The sequence below is a fragment of the Acromyrmex echinatior genome, chromosome 15, assembly GCF_024713525.1.
Source record: "Acromyrmex echinatior isolate Ae372 chromosome 15, ASM2471352v2, whole genome shotgun sequence".
Taxonomy (NCBI): Eukaryota; Metazoa; Arthropoda; class Insecta; order Hymenoptera; family Formicidae; genus Acromyrmex; species Acromyrmex echinatior.
Genome location: NC_141866.1, coordinates 9864441 through 9879235, shown reverse-complemented (window position 1 = coordinate 9879235; position 14795 = coordinate 9864441). Strand labels below are relative to the sequence as shown.

General features: G+C 35.4%; 3 protein-coding genes across 5 annotated transcripts; 1 reads left to right on the top strand and 2 right to left on the bottom strand.

Moving 5' to 3' along the window:
- The first annotated feature begins 1662 nt into the window (after window positions 1-1662).
- LOC105145794 (protein CDV3 homolog) lies at window positions 1663-5685 on the top strand. The gene is made up of 3 exons (XM_011055608.2): window positions 1663-2479; window positions 3092-3537; window positions 3634-5685. Exons 1-3 carry the CDS (start codon window positions 2303-2305, stop codon window positions 3770-3772), a joined length of 762 nt encoding a protein of 253 aa, XP_011053910.1. The 5' UTR covers window positions 1663-2302; the 3' UTR covers window positions 3773-5685.
- A 328-nt stretch (window positions 5686-6013) lies between these two features.
- LOC105145796 (putative gamma-glutamylcyclotransferase CG2811) lies at window positions 6014-9062 on the bottom strand. 2 transcript variants are annotated; one of them, XM_011055611.2, is made up of 5 exons: window positions 8845-9062; window positions 7412-7600; window positions 6932-7081; window positions 6508-6629; window positions 6014-6430 (listed from the first exon to the last, which is right to left on the bottom strand). In XM_011055611.2, the coding sequence occupies exons 1-5, from the start codon at window positions 8956-8958 to the stop codon at window positions 6394-6396; spliced, it is 612 nt and encodes a 203-aa protein (XP_011053913.1). In that variant the 5' UTR covers window positions 8959-9062; the 3' UTR covers window positions 6014-6393. The 2 variants fall into 2 exon arrangements, with proteins under 2 accessions (XP_011053913.1, XP_011053912.1); XM_011055610.2 differs by having other exon boundaries at window positions 6014-6629; window positions 8845-9060.
- Window positions 9063-9065: 3 nt separating this feature from the next.
- Window positions 9066-11605, bottom strand: LOC105145795 (uncharacterized). 2 transcript variants are annotated; one of them, XM_011055609.2, is made up of 7 exons: window positions 11361-11605; window positions 11025-11247; window positions 10731-10956; window positions 10514-10631; window positions 10184-10293; window positions 9577-9726; window positions 9066-9159 (listed from the first exon to the last, which is right to left on the bottom strand). In XM_011055609.2, the coding sequence occupies exons 3-7, from the start codon at window positions 10776-10778 to the stop codon at window positions 9106-9108; spliced, it is 480 nt and encodes a 159-aa protein (XP_011053911.1). In that variant the 5' UTR covers window positions 10779-10956; window positions 11025-11247; window positions 11361-11605; the 3' UTR covers window positions 9066-9105. The 2 variants fall into 2 exon arrangements, with proteins under 2 accessions (XP_011053911.1, XP_087270125.1); XM_087413999.1 differs by having other exon boundaries at window positions 11025-11605.
- Between the last annotated feature and the right edge of the window lie 3190 nt (window positions 11606-14795).

The window sequence follows — 14795 nt, the reverse complement described above, 5'->3', positions numbered from 1 at the left end:
GAAGGCTCATAACAAAGAAGCGTAAACGAAACTTTTTTTTCTAGAAAGCGAAAATTGGAACAATAAAAGAAGCATTTACATTTTGATGTTTCAATTTTCGCCTTCTAGAAATTTCGTTTACGCTTCTTACTTTCCCATTACATTTGACTTACGCTCCGATTTTTGTTTTCATCAGAGATTGAACAATACAGCGATAATCATTTTATTTTTCTCGACAGTCAGAAATTAAGTAACAGAAATAGAACGATACTGTATCATCAAATGGAAAGTTACTGTATCATCCAAAATTATTCTGAAGTTTCTAAATACCCGGGAAAAAATGTTATATAAATGAACATATTTTATATATGTATATTTATATATTTCAGCAAACGAGAATGGATCGAAATGGATTAAAATATATTCAGATTTTCAGAAATACGGATTTATGCTAAAATAAATCCTTTTCAACCCTGAATGCATTTTTATTTATTTATAGGAATGGCATGGATATATTTCTATGCTTTTCAATTTAAAAATATAATAATATTATAGTATTTTATGTGTATGCATCGTGAATACTGCTCAATTAAAAATTCTGAATAGGAAATCCAGTTTTTTAATCCAATTGAATAAAAAAATGTTTTTCTTTTAAAATGAGCTATAAATGCTATTCAATTCAAAATTGTGAGTAGAAAATTCAACGTTTTATTTAAAAATGCATCATAAATGCTACTTTATTTAGAATTAAGAATAAGAAATTTTTTGTTTTAATTCAACTAAGTAAAATAAAGTTATATCATAAAAGTATATCATGAATTCTACTTCATTTAATAGTTAAAAGAAATATAAAAATAATTACGTAAATATGTACAATAAATTTTACACATATATAAATTACTTATTTTTAACAAGTTAATCTCTTAATCTCTTTTATATATATTTCATATACGTTTCCTTCATTTTATAGCTAACGTATATTTTGTGTATAAAAAATTTAAAATAATAACTATAGAAGTTCATGTAATTATTACTTTAATTTATTTAAACTTTTACACGTAATTTTTTTTACATGGAATCCAATCCATTTTTATGGATTTAAAATACGGATTCGGATCGATTGAAAATTTCCAATTCATTTCAATCCATTTTCGTTTGCTGGGATAATTGTATATAAAATATGTCAATTTTTTACATAACTATATATAATTTTACATAACTTTATATAATTACGTATAAAATATTTTTTCCTGAGTAATAATCATGTTTTGGAACAGAGAAAGACAATACAGTCACTCTTATAACATGATTGAACTTCAAGTCCTACAAAGTTTAACTCTTAATATAATTGCAGATCTACAATTCAAAGTTCTATCTCATCTGGAGATTTTCAAATTTTGAATGTTCGATGCATTTGAAAGTACCGTCATTTTTCTAATTTCACACAAATCATTCTCAAAAGTTATTTTTGGAATAAGTATTACGCCAACATTCAAAAGATATTCTTGACAAAAGAAATACATGTATATTCCAAGCGTAGAAACAAGTAACATCTTTCTGCATTCTGTCAAATGCATTTCTGTTCTCTAAAAAAGAGAATCACAGTTCGCAAGTGCGTTCTGTTTCGACCATTCGATCATTCGTATTCCGGAAGTGACGTTTGGCGCTACCTGTTATCCCCGTAATGACACAAGGGAAACAATTAACCTTTACGTTCTTGCGCGCCTCGCACGGGACGTTTTTTTCACCGGAGGTGTGCGACTGGTGAGAATTCGCGTCGCCGACTGATCGGCGTGAACGCGTTCCTCACGCTGGACTCGCGAATGTGTCGAGAGACAGACTGGTTGTCCATCTTGTGCGCAGCGAGACGCGTAGTTTTTAGGTTAGGAACACTCGTGTTCAGAGCGTCCAATCTTTTGCTGGACGGACGACGCGCCTCACGCGACCCGCGCGATTTTGCGTTCCGTCGATCGAGGGGAGAGACGACCTGTGACCTGCGCGAAATATCGGCAACGTCACGAGACGAGTTTTCCTCATTTTTTTTCGAGTCAGCGAGAACTTTCAATCGCTTTGCTCGCGCAATCAATTTGTTCCTTCTCGAACGTTCAGGCGCGCGCTTGACTCGCGCGTCGGCGAGGTCGGCGCTGCCGATTTCCGGCGGAGGCAAGCCCATGTGGACGAGCGCAGCGGATACCACGACCACGATCAGTCCGTGATCAAGCGTGTTCTCAGCGTGTCCGTAATCGCACGTTCTCACGCGTCGCAGATCCATCTGCCCCTCCGGTCGTCCAACACCACGCCATCCGGACTCCGTCGCGTCACCATGGCAGATCTGGATGATTTTTTCGCCAAGAAAGATCGAAAGAAGGCCAAGGGCAAGAAATTCGCCACTACCGACGAGGTCGCCAAGAAACTAGAAGAAACGGGCAAACGGCTTGAGAAGCCGAAACCGAAGGAGAAGCCAACGAATCCCGAAGGCGAGGAGTCTCAGCACACCGAGGTAAGGCGGTGACAGGGATAGCGACGGGAACGGTGATCCGTCCACGCGTTTTTTATCACGGAATTCCGGAACCTCGTGTCTACGCCACGGCGCTGCCATGTTTGTTCCCACGAAGGGGGAACGGTCGCGTGGAAAGCTGACGGCGATGACGCGCGACGTTCCCGGAAAGTTCCTCGGATGTCTCGTAAATGCCTTACGTAATCATCGGATATGCCAGATCGCTCACGCGCGTTTTCGGCAGCTGTTTCACGTACACGTGTTCTTTGGAGCTTCCTCCCCCCCTTCCGCCCCCTTTCCTCCTCCTTTTCTGTAATAGGAAAAATGGGTTGGATGTTGGATTCTTCGTAAATACTTGACAAGGAGCAAAATATGCAATGTAACAATTAATTGAACACATTCTCGTAATTTTTCAAAATTATCTTCTTGAAAATTTTATAATAATTCTAATATAAAAGTTAAATGTGAAAGCATTACGAGCTGCGAAGTAGCTTTTATCATGAGTCACGGATATAATATGTATGAGAACTACATGATTTGCAAAAGAATCGCTGTAGTGATAGTTGGAGGTAAATTAGGAAGCAAAAATATGTCACGAGTGTATTTTATTTTTAGGATGAAGACGAATGGAAAGAATTCGAGGAAGAGAAAAAGGATTATAGTGGTTTAAAAATCGGACATTTAACAATAAATGATAGCGTTGATGCAGAATCGGATGACGAGAGGGGTACCTGTGAAATCTGTTCTGATGGCGAGTCCGGTGAGGGTGGTACAAAGTACACGGGACCATGGAAAAAACCGGATTTACCACCAGAAACACCGGAGGTGGTGCCGACACCGCCCGCACCCCCTGTTGCTGCTGCCGCTGCCGCCGCCGCCACCGCCGCTGCCTCCACTGGAAGTAGTTACAAAGCACCACACTTACGAAATCAATCTACATTCGCTAGTCCGCGACCACGAGGGAGAAATGTCGCACCCGATATAAATAGCGAGGAATACTTCCCTACGTTGAACTCCAAGCCCCAGCAACAAAATAATGGCAGCGGTCCATGGGGTAGACGGTAAGATGACAGCAAAGTTTTCATAATAATGTTCCATTAGCTTTGCTAATGGAGTGTTATTGAGCTCAAATATATGACGAGTGTTTTTAATTACAGACGACGAGAGGAAGGAGCGTTTGAGGAAGTTCGCAACCGAGGTGGCAGTAGATCGTACAACGTATCAGAATCGCAAGCTCAAACACCCAAGCTCTCGCTTGGCAACAAGTACGGCGCCTTGTCGCAAGATCAGAGCTGAAAATGCCTGTCTCGATGGAATCAAACAACATGCAATCAATATCACATCGTCGCCCCTCCCTGCTTCGTGGCCCAACCTCATCGAGAAAATCTATTTTCTAGACTAGGACGCAGTGTATATTATAGAACGTGTATGCACGTACACACGTCCCAACTTCGTGAAATTCCGAGGATGCTAATTCCGGTTCTCTCGTTGGCGATTCTGAAATGATCGCGGGACGGATCGTCGATCCTAGGTATTTGCACACACGTGCGCTCATGGACCTTGTAACTAACTCGAAATGAATATCGCATGTGCGCAAGCTTATTTTCATACCGTGTAGACAACGTGGTTGGAAATCGATTTTTATATTTGATTTTGTAATCAGCATAGTGTGTAGTATGCTGCTTCCAAGAAAGCGCCAGGACGATAGAAGAATGGATTCCGACGTTCGAATCCTCAAAAAAAAAAAGGGAAAAGAAACAACGTCGGATCGGAACAACGTTGTTACCGCGAGTATATGTTATCGTTACGCGCGGATTGTAGTCTAAAGAAAAAGTATCGTTCGTTAAGGTATTTTATGTATATTCGCACTTTCTTTTTTTTTTATACGGTGCTACTTTTAATTTAGCGTGCATAATTACTGCCACGATCGATGCCTTCTCATTGAGTATTATCGATGTAAATAGGACTGATCACGTTGATGTCCGAACACGATAAGCTTCGAGATCGGCACGATAACGTCGAGATCGAAATTCACGATTAATCTGAGCGATTCTGTGTGAGAGCTATCTTTGAATAAGTCTCGAAGGATCACGAGATGCTTCTTGGATCCTTTCTCTCTCTCTCTCTCTCTCTCTCTCTCTCTCTCTCTCTCTCTCTCTCTCTCTCTTTCTTTCTCTTCCTCTCTTTCTCTCCATTTTTGAAGGAGAGTGTCGCTTCGCTCAAAATGGCAACGTGGGTCAACGAACGAAAATTTCTAGATAAATTAAGCTATAAATATATATATTGTATGTATATTATTAATCAAATTTCGTGGGGCTGGGCTTTCGAACGGTGCGGAATCAATAAGGGTAACGAAGAAATAACACGAACGCAACTTTGAGTGAGAGTAACGAGGGGCAAAATAGTTAATTAAAAACCTAAAACACAAGCTACCGTGTCGCAGTGGTGTTGTGTACAAAATAATAGGAGGGAGAAAGACATACGCATACACTCGTGTTAAACATAAAATGGAAATCCTATGTACGCCTTTGTTGACATTTGTATTCTCTTTTTGTTGATAATTCTTTCTCACGATAAAGAGAATATGCGGCAAATAAATATCGATTCCGTTTCTTGGGAGACGGTTTCTCGTTGTTGGCGGATCCTCCTCGGCGGGGTGACGCGTATTATTTACGCAATGAGGGGAATGCCATACGGAAACGATAGATAATAAGAATTCTTGTATAGCGTGTGATAAAATGTGATTATTTATAAATAAATTTCTTAGGATAACTCGTACGTACTGCCTCCGAGCATTTTTTTTTTTTAATTTGCCGTATCGTATCGACCAATTCCCGAACGCAGCATACGATTACTTAATTGTGTGCGCGAACGATCTGGCCGATCGACTTTTGATGAACACGATCCATAGATCGGAAATACGTCGGCAATGGAGTTAACATCGCATTAATTGTAGCGCCAGGAGAAGTTTAATTTAATAACGTGGCGAAAACGCGCAATACCGGTGCCTCTTGGAGACAGTTTCGAATTAATTTTGATCGTCGCGGCAACGCGGACTAGCCTGCCCTTTGTTACAGAATAGTTGAGATACAATAATTTTATCGCTACTGTTACATGAGAGCGAGCGATAGAATGACAGGAAGTGAGAGTGCGCGAAAGTGTGGGATGCGAGCGTACGTGACGTATTTAATAAAATTCAATCACACCGAGATATTTCCATGTTTCTTCCGTTCCTTCATTTTCAAAATCTTATTTTATATATCACTGTCGTTTAATTTTTTCTTCTCAAAAATTTAAAAGAATGGAATTATTACGTTGTTAAGGGAATATCAGACCTTCTCCCCCCTTCCACATAAAATATATTTTTATCTACGTTTCATTTTTCTCAAAAGGAAGGGATAAAGGAGTAAAGGAATGTTAAAAGGAACTTGTAAAAATTTGTAAAGATTCATACATACATCGTTCCAGACACTTCATGCGACATCTTCGTTTTGCTCAGCATATGCGCCACATTTAAAAGCGTGAAAAACCAACAAATTTTTTGAATCTTGTATTTTTTACAACTTTATTTTTAAAAACAAAGATTGTAAAATTAAAAAATCGATTTTTTTATTTAGTCAAAATATAGAATTAATACAGTTGTATCACAAATATGAAGTTATACATATATGTATATATATATATATATATATATATATATATATATATATATATAAATTATTTTTATCTAATTATCTAGAAGAGATGGAATTGCTTTCTCTTAAAAACATAGCTTTAAAACTTTATGCCACTATGCGTAGGATTATACAAAACAGTCTTTTACTCATTGTTTTCTGCCGTCACTCCCCGAATTTACAAGGATTAACGGTATCTATTATGAGAATGCGCTCGTCATGACTGCGCACCCAATTGAACATTCAAAGAACGTCATTGAGGCTCGCCGCCTCCTCGTTGCTGCAAAGAGACAAAAGTTGCCGGCAATAATTTATAGCACCTCTTTTCTGTGATCATAGGATGGATCGCGAACATACTTCTCGCAATACTTCAACCCATGACTTCCATTGTTAGAGTAAGATTCGTACATGGCACCGTCTAGTAAAGAGGACTTGAATTTTGGCAGAAAGTATATCCAGGCTTTCGTCGATTCGCTGACCTGAAAGGAGTGCGTTCGTCAGAAGAAAAATATAGATGCTTGCTGTATGTATTTTGGCAAAAATAAAAATCGGAGTGTAAGCTGAATATAAAAAGAAGAGTGACAGAAGCCCAAATAAAGCTTCTAAGAAGTGAAAATTGAGATAACAAAACGTAAAAGATGTGTTTATGCTTCTTTTATGTTTCATTGTTTCAAATTTCGCTTCTTAGAAGTTTCGTTTAGCCTTGAGTCACTATTTCCTCTTTCGATTTACGCTCTGATTTTTATTTTCGTCAGGATGCGTAAGTCGATAAGTTCATTACCTCCTCAAAGATTTTTCCAGGCTTAAGCGCAGTCTCTGACGCCAGCAAAACTGTTTCTTCCGTTCGTTCGTAAAACTGTGGGTGTTCCTCCAACGCGTCCAATCTTTTCAACATCTGGGAATCTACATCGTATATCTCTCCGAACACGTACTGTTTAAAAGAAATCTTCTATTACGATTGATATTACGTAGCATTACTCCAATCAGAAATAATAATGGAATCAACGTCGATTCGATGTCGATTCCATTATCATTTTCTGATTGGGACAAATAAGAACTTTTTTAAATTGAAATTAAAATCGCAAGCAGTAAGGATATAATTAAAGTGGACGGTAATGAAAGATTTAAACCAATTCAATTCAAAGACTTCCCCTAGCACAATTCATTGACAATACACCGTAAACATTAGCATACATTGTATGAGTATATTAGATTAATATTGCGCCAATAAATTGTACTACTAAGTTCTTTTTCAACTCACGTTGCCAGTATTGGGTTTTTTCAGCAGAAACGGGATGTTATACTTCGTGGCGATCACCAAAGGATACTGGACCGTTGTTTTGCCGAGGCCTAGGAACTTGGCGTAGCCATTCGCGGTGTCCTTCATGAGGCTGTGATTCGGCTCGCTTCGTTTCAACGTGCCGTACACGAATACGCGGTGCAGCGGACTCTTGAACAAGTTTTCGTACATTTTTGAAAGTCGCAGATAACCGGATTACACGTGACTTCCGGCTAACATCATTGCGCCGGTGGATTGTCGATTTCGTGTCGATTTCGTCACGCGACTCAATTCAGAGATAAGTTTTATCGATAAGAATTACACCAAGACCGAATTATTATTTCGTATGTTTTATAGTAGCCCCGGAATGTCGAGACGAAAGAAGATTACGAAAGACTATTTTTCAAAAAAGTATTTTTCGAATCTCTCGGAGATCGTTTGAGATTTGCGAGTCATGGATTCGATCATAAGAAAACGGTGAACTTAACATTAACGCACACAGTACAATCGATATAACTAGTCGGAACACTCTGCACTAGTTTGCGTCGGCATCTTTAATCTTCACGTGGAGGTCACGTGATCATCTTACTTAATGTCACATCATCTTAATCCCTTATCAGGAATATCCCGATAAAGGAATATTTATTTTTCAAAGATAACTGTAAAACATATGTTCGCATTCTGTTTCGTAGAATCTAAATCAGAAACAAAAAGCCAGTGATCCAAAAGTCTGCGACCACACATTTTTGCGCATTTTCTCGTGGAGTGTTTCTTGTACTGGTTATATAACATGTGATACAATTATGCAGCATAAAGCGGCGTTTACAATGAGATTTTTTAAACATAAGAAATTGACCATAGTCGAATGTGAAGAAAATAAAGCGATTATGATAAGTCAATTTTTTTACGGCTTAAGGTTTAAAGTTTTACGCCTTAAAATTTCATTGTAAATGCAGCTTAAGATGACGCAACAAATAGAATATCGACTAGATGTCAGTGTTATCGATTGGCGCGATTATTTAAATTTAGAATTATCTCCGCCATACAAAACATTATTTGATTCCTAATGTAAAGTCAAATAGAAAGCATGAGTAGAACTTTATTTTGATTTTATCAAATCATTCTTTTATTGCATGCACATTATTTAATAAAAAAATACTTTTTTTAATTCTGCCGCGACATACAAATTACTTAACTCCACGATTTTATATTTCACTTTTATTTTACTTTTATTACTCTTACACACGAATATTGAACACACACGAAAGTAGCAATCACGGAATGGATTGCAATTTTAATAACTTGACAGAAAAATGATTGATTTCTAAAACTGTAAAATACAACATAAATGCGCGATATGGATTTTACAATATTGTATCGTACTTCGTTATTGTAACGTCGATGCGACTTGTTACCTCTGATAAGAAATCCATATCCAAATTCTTCTTCGATGGAAGGGAGTAAAAGGAATCTAGCTCTATAATAGCGATATTAACGAGAATAGCAACGGTAGCGATGTGAAGCAACATTTTCACGAAGTGCAACGACCGAAAGTGACAATGCAGTCTCGTGGTAGCTCATGCTCGGAGCTCATGCTCGGATACAAAGGGTATCGTGTACTGAGCATTGTGAGATAAGATAAGATTTTCATCCAATAAGATCTCCGAATAATTGCATCATTGATCATACCACTCCTCACGTGTGATGAGCTCAGTTGAAAAATCACGAATCTGTAGAAAAAAAGAATTTCTAAAATAATAATTTTGCTGGAAGAAGTTATGCGAAGTCAGCACTGGCTGACTGAATGAAATTGCAGACAACATTCTTTATGCAGTATTCACAATACAACCCATTCTTTCAATCTCTTTTTCTTACTGATTTCCTCTAAATAAATAAACTGTAATAAATAAACGAATACCTTCCTACAACAATGTGTGATGTTAACTCACGTAACTTGCACATCTTCGCTTAAAAAAATTGAAGTAAAATAATCTTTGTATAGAATTAAATGATTAATTAAAAAAAATAAATTAATACTGATTTTTGAAGTGTCGATTAAAAATATTTTAAATAGAAAAATATTAGAAATAAAGAAGGTTAAAGAGAATAATCGATTAAGAGAAATTATTGCATTGAGTTAACCGTACACTGATTCTGCTCCGTAAGCTTTCAATCGATGCGATGGAATCTTTGAAGTCTTTAAAGTTCATATCTTGCAACGTTTGATCCTTCTGTCGTCTGCGACGCAAAAGTTCTTGAAACATTATCCAGTCTTCATCTTTCTCGATGTCATTACCCTATATAATCACAAGGACAAGAAAGTTGTAAAGTAAAAATATCTTGAATATATTGGCACTTCATATGAGGAGCAGATTTTCAAAAAGCGTTTTGTCCAAAATTTGTAATTTTCAGGAAATGAGAAAGAACGAAACTCTGCACACAAAACAACATTACGTACTTTACAGAAAATAATAATATGCCAATCAGTAGGATGTGAAATATTAATTGCTAAAAATATTAAATAAATGCATTTTGTTTGTCTTTAGTTAAAAAACATAATGCACTTCGAAATGTATATTTTTGTCATATAAATTAATGATGAAAAAATGCTTTCTGAACATCTCAGAGTAGCTTAAACTTATAATATGAGTCTTTCAACACTGAACACTACGCCATTTCTATTCCAAAAAATAAAATTTTTGACAAAATTTGGCATTGAAAATCTGCTCCTTATATGATTTAAAAAAAGATTACCTCCAAAAATACATGCAGCAACCCTCTGGTGTAATCATCTAATAGCATATAACTCTGATAGTACAGACATAACACCAGTTTCTTCAACGTTTTATTCGTCAGGCGATTAACTAGATATACGTGATTTGTAGTAATAAGTTGTTAGTATCTTAGAAATCAGCCGATATGTATATGTATTAGGTGTTGGAATTAATTCGTAGCGTTTTTTAATGAAAGAATGTTATTTATTTCACATGAGCATTAAAAAATACATTAATGAAAGTACTTCCCATCACTTGTAAAACGCTACGAATTAATTCCAACACCTAATATAATATAAAAGCAACTTACAACTTAGACTCAAATGTTGCAAATTCAAATTTCCACTAGTTATCACGCAGTTGTTTATTGCTATTGTTTCTCTTGTAAATGGATGACCAATATCGTTGTCCGAAAGCTTTTTTGAGATCTATAAATATATTTTATTATATTTTACACTTCTTAATGATACATTACGGAACATTAATGGTGTATTAAAGAACAATAATAAAAATTCTATTAGAAATACTTGAATAGAGCTGTTCGATATCGACGAAGAATTAAGTGGCATTCCCATCTTTAATGAACTATCTTGACTCGCTGCATTTTGAAAACTATCATGAAACGAATTTTAAAACAAATTGCAGGAAAGCGCTAAACATACTTATTCTTTTAGAATTTTGATGCATATTTCGATATTGCCGTGTTCCATTTTCTCTCCATTGTTCCCTTTCTTGAGTATCTCGACTGTCCAACTGTAATAATAATAATAATAATCATTAATTTATTAACAAATAAAATAACGGCGAGATGATCTATCAACCTTGCTCTCCAGCTTGATAAATCTGCGACGTCTAAGGCCGACGATTTCTTCGTGAGTCAAAGAGGACCTATCGCGTCATATCATTAAAGATAGCGGCCTAAATTAAGAAATTTGTCTAATTTAATCGCTACTGTCAAAAATATACATGACAAGTTCCTGAAGTATCAGTGAAGCGCCGTCATCTTGTATCTTGTTTCCAGTTAACACCACGCTCTGCAAAGATCTACGAACATGTAGCGAACGTTACATTTTATTAAAGCTACTTTTGCGCAGGGACAGATTAATGTGAATTTCCATCAAACTGGAAATCTGAGAAACATTTGAAAAGTACATAACCGATTAGTTCGAAGCATCTCAGCGATATACTCGGCACCAATGTCTGTAATATCGTTATCCGCCACATTGAGAGCGATCAATTTTGGCTCGTTTGGTGGATCCTGATACTTCAACTCGTTTGCGATTTTTTGTATACCGTTATCGGATAATTTACACATCCTCAGTGATAGATAGTGTAAACTGGAACATGCATTTTTTCATATAATTTATAAATGAAGCAAGAATTATTGGGTCATCTAAAAAGTATCCGCGGTTTTTTGTCACTAGATGTGTCGACCATCAACACCATCTAGTGACAAAAAACCGCGGATACTTTTTAGATGACCCAATATATTGGACGGGATTTTATTGAAATTCGCGATGCACTTTTTTGCCGGTGCGCAAAGCAGGTAATAATTTTCCTGCGGATTCGGATTGTCATCTAGATTCAAATCGTTCAAACATTCCAATTCCGTCAGCATGTGTGCTATCAGCAGGATACCATAGGCATTTATCTGACAACTGGGTAATCTAGAACACAATCAGCATTGTCACAATGTCAAGTTACGTGATCGATTTTCAAATTTTGTCTTACTTAAGCACCGTGATAGTGTTATATTTCTGCAGCGTAGTATTCAGTGCATCGAGGATGCAAATCGACACTTCCTGTCGTGCAACATGAAAAACATTACAGAGCACATAAAGGCGAATGTCACAATTAATTGTAAATTTGATAATTAATAAACATTAGTGTATATTCACGACTTATCTTTACACTCTAGTTTCCGCATAGTCTCCATTTTTTTAGGATTTTCGAAAGAAACGTAAAAATTAAGGATATCCTCGTCCATTTTGACTCTGATTAAAATAAACGTGAATTTCAAAATCCGAACATTGAATAGTTGGAATACTTGTAGCAAATTTAGGATTAGATGCTTTAATGCGTTGATGCATATTAAAGCCATAGCACATTGAATCTAGTCTAAGTGTAAAAATGAAATGAAAATATCTTGAATGATAAAATGCACCCTGAAAAAATCACATCATAAAGTTACATATCGAAATCGTGCAATTAAAATATGTAAATTACGTAATAAATTGTTTCAAATCAGTACGTGATTTTTAAAATCACGTAATTTGAACGATGATATGTTTTTCTTTTCTTCTATTTCTATCATATAATTATTAAAAATTTGATAATTATAAAATCATATAATGATTTAATCATGAAATTATTTCTAATATCATGTGATTTTTTTAAACTACGTTATTTAAAAAAATCATGTACTAATTTGAAACAATCTGTTATGTGATTTACTTGTTTTAATTACATTATAGTTATATAATTTCGATGTGATTTTTTTCAGTGTGACATATTTTACCAAACGGCACACAAAAAAGTGTATTGAAGATTTCGCAATTTAATATATTTATGTTAAATACACATCAATTTACATTGATTTGTGTACGATGGCTTTAATGTGTCAAATTAGTTTGTCAAATTCGTTATTACTTTTCTGATTCAATCTTCGTGTATTGCTCTGTGCCATCTCTGATCTGTAAAAGAACAATTTCTATAATAAACATTAATTATAAACAGGTTTCTAATATGGTAATATTTATGGAAATTTACTACAAAACTAGGTAACGATTCTATGTCGTATTCCTCGCAATGCGTCAAAAACTCCGTAATAAAATTTTCTTGAGAACTCCTTCTCGAATAATCTGTTATGACAAATAATATTAATACAAAATTTAATGTATTATTTATTGTAATAATTCTACAAACGTCTGTATTCTTCTTTTAACTCCTTATAACTTTTTTAACAAAAATACTAACTGTTTATTGAGGATTCTCGGTCTTTTATTGACGCAGCGTTATTACTTTTCCCGTTTGACATGTTTAACCTCCTAATATTGTTTGTTTTTGCGATTTCTATTGTGATAGAAAAGAAACAAAATGACATAAAGCGCATGAAAAAGCGTTCTATATATAATGGTCGCTTTCAACAGGAGTCAGCATTTAATAAATGCTTTGTGTCGATTGGATTATACTTTTAAATCTAAAGAATAATTCTATTTCAACGAAGGAAATTTCCAAATGTTGTAAAATAAACATTATACTGCTGAACACTATCAAAATTATATATATATGACGAATTCGAGATTTTAAATCATGAAATTAAAAAATATTGATTTACAAAAATTTGCTTATACATATTTTGTATGAGGGGATTTAAAAAAATTATTTATTTATTTTTTACACAAAAAAGTATTATTTTTTACAATAATTATATAATAAGTCCCTCTCTTTTTCCAATACATTTGGTGCATTTACAAGCTTTTAAATATAAAAAAAATTGTTTTTTACAATTGTTGGGTTACTATTATTATAGATTTTTTTCAAAATAGAAATTCTTTATTTTTAATATTTCGTTTTATAATCGAAACAAGTCGACCTTTTATACGACGCGTTATATTCGCAGGGCAATGGCGCCTACGACACCCCTTATCGTGAACATGACATGTAATCTGATGCTTGGGAAATATAGGGGTGATCAACCCCTATGAAGCCACGCGTAAAAGAGGGGAAAAAGGGAGAGATGGAGAAAAGCCTTCGGGAAAAGTATTGGACGAACTTTGATGCGTGGTTGCGTAACAGGAGGCGGCGAAGATCGAGTCGCGCGATAAAGACTGGCTCTGTCGGGCTTTGTGGGATTAAAGTCTGTAATTATATATGGACGCTGCGGACGATTATCAAAATGATTTGTGTCGGGGCCCCTAACGGCGCCACAAATGGTGGCCGTGAAACTCTTGGGTTCGATCGATGACACATCTCGTGCTATGATGGAACAAGCTGTGCTAAATCGATGTCGCGCGTGCTTGACCAATAAAACAAAATTAGAATCATAAATCTTTATAGGGAGGTAGAGAGAAAGTACCGTTAAAGAGTTTTTTTATAAAAACCTAATAAGTCCAAAAATTAAATTTTCAGGAAACAAAAAGTCTTCTCATGTTCGAATCATTCAAAAATTCGTGATAAAGCTTTCTCTGACACATAAGATATAAAAAAAAAAAATTTAATTTTGATAAGTATTTCAAAGACCCCCTCCAAAAAATAGAAATTTTCGGACTTGTTTATTCTTACGAAAATTTTATATTTAATTATATTCTTACATTTATCTTTTTTTTTTTAACATTTACAATGATAAAGGTAAAGAAAGAAATATTTGAAGTGTAAAACAATTCTTATATTTTTTTGTTTCATTCTTGCTGGAACAAAATTACTCATCGCTATTGATAAAGAACAATTTGACGCCGTAACTCATTTTTATTTTGAAACAGATATATTTGATCTTTGAGGGAAATCCTTTTAAATCATACATACGTCGTGCTAGTTTCACAACTGCCGCAGATTATACCCTCGAAAACTCCTCCAACTTGTCAAAACATCAA

Bases quoted from the DNA above. Each gene is read 5' to 3' on its own strand.
- LOC105145794 (XM_011055608.2), top strand. From the start codon at position 2,303: ATGGCAGATCTGGATGATTTTTTCGCCAAGAAAGATCGAAAGAAGGCC. The intron at 2,480-3,091 runs GTAAGGCGGTGA...TTTTATTTTTAG, and splicing joins AGGAGTCTCAGCACACCGAG to GATGAAGACGAATGGAAAGA. The intron at 3,538-3,633 runs GTAAGATGACAG...TTTTAATTACAG, and splicing joins AGCGGTCCATGGGGTAGACG to ACGACGAGAGGAAGGAGCGT.
- LOC105145795 (XM_087413999.1), bottom strand. From the start codon at position 10,778: ATGGGAATGCCACTTAATTCTTCGTCGATATCGAACAGCTCTATTCAA. The intron at 10,632-10,730 runs GTATTTCTAATA...ATATATTTATAG, and splicing joins TATCGAACAGCTCTATTCAA to ATCTCAAAAAAGCTTTCGGA. The intron at 9,160-9,576 runs GTACGGTTAACT...TTTTTTCTACAG, and splicing joins GCTTACGGAGCAGAATCAGT to ATTCGTGATTTTTCAACTGA.
- LOC105145796 (XM_011055610.2), bottom strand. From the start codon at position 8,958: ATGTTGCTTCACATCGCTACCGTTGCTATTCTCGTTAATATCGCTATT. The intron at 7,082-7,411 runs GTGAGTTGAAAA...TCTTTTAAACAG, and splicing joins AAAAACCCAATACTGGCAAC to TACGTGTTCGGAGAGATATA. The intron at 6,630-6,931 runs GTAATGAACTTA...CACTCCTTTCAG, and splicing joins CTGGAAAAATCTTTGAGGAG to GTCAGCGAATCGACGAAAGC.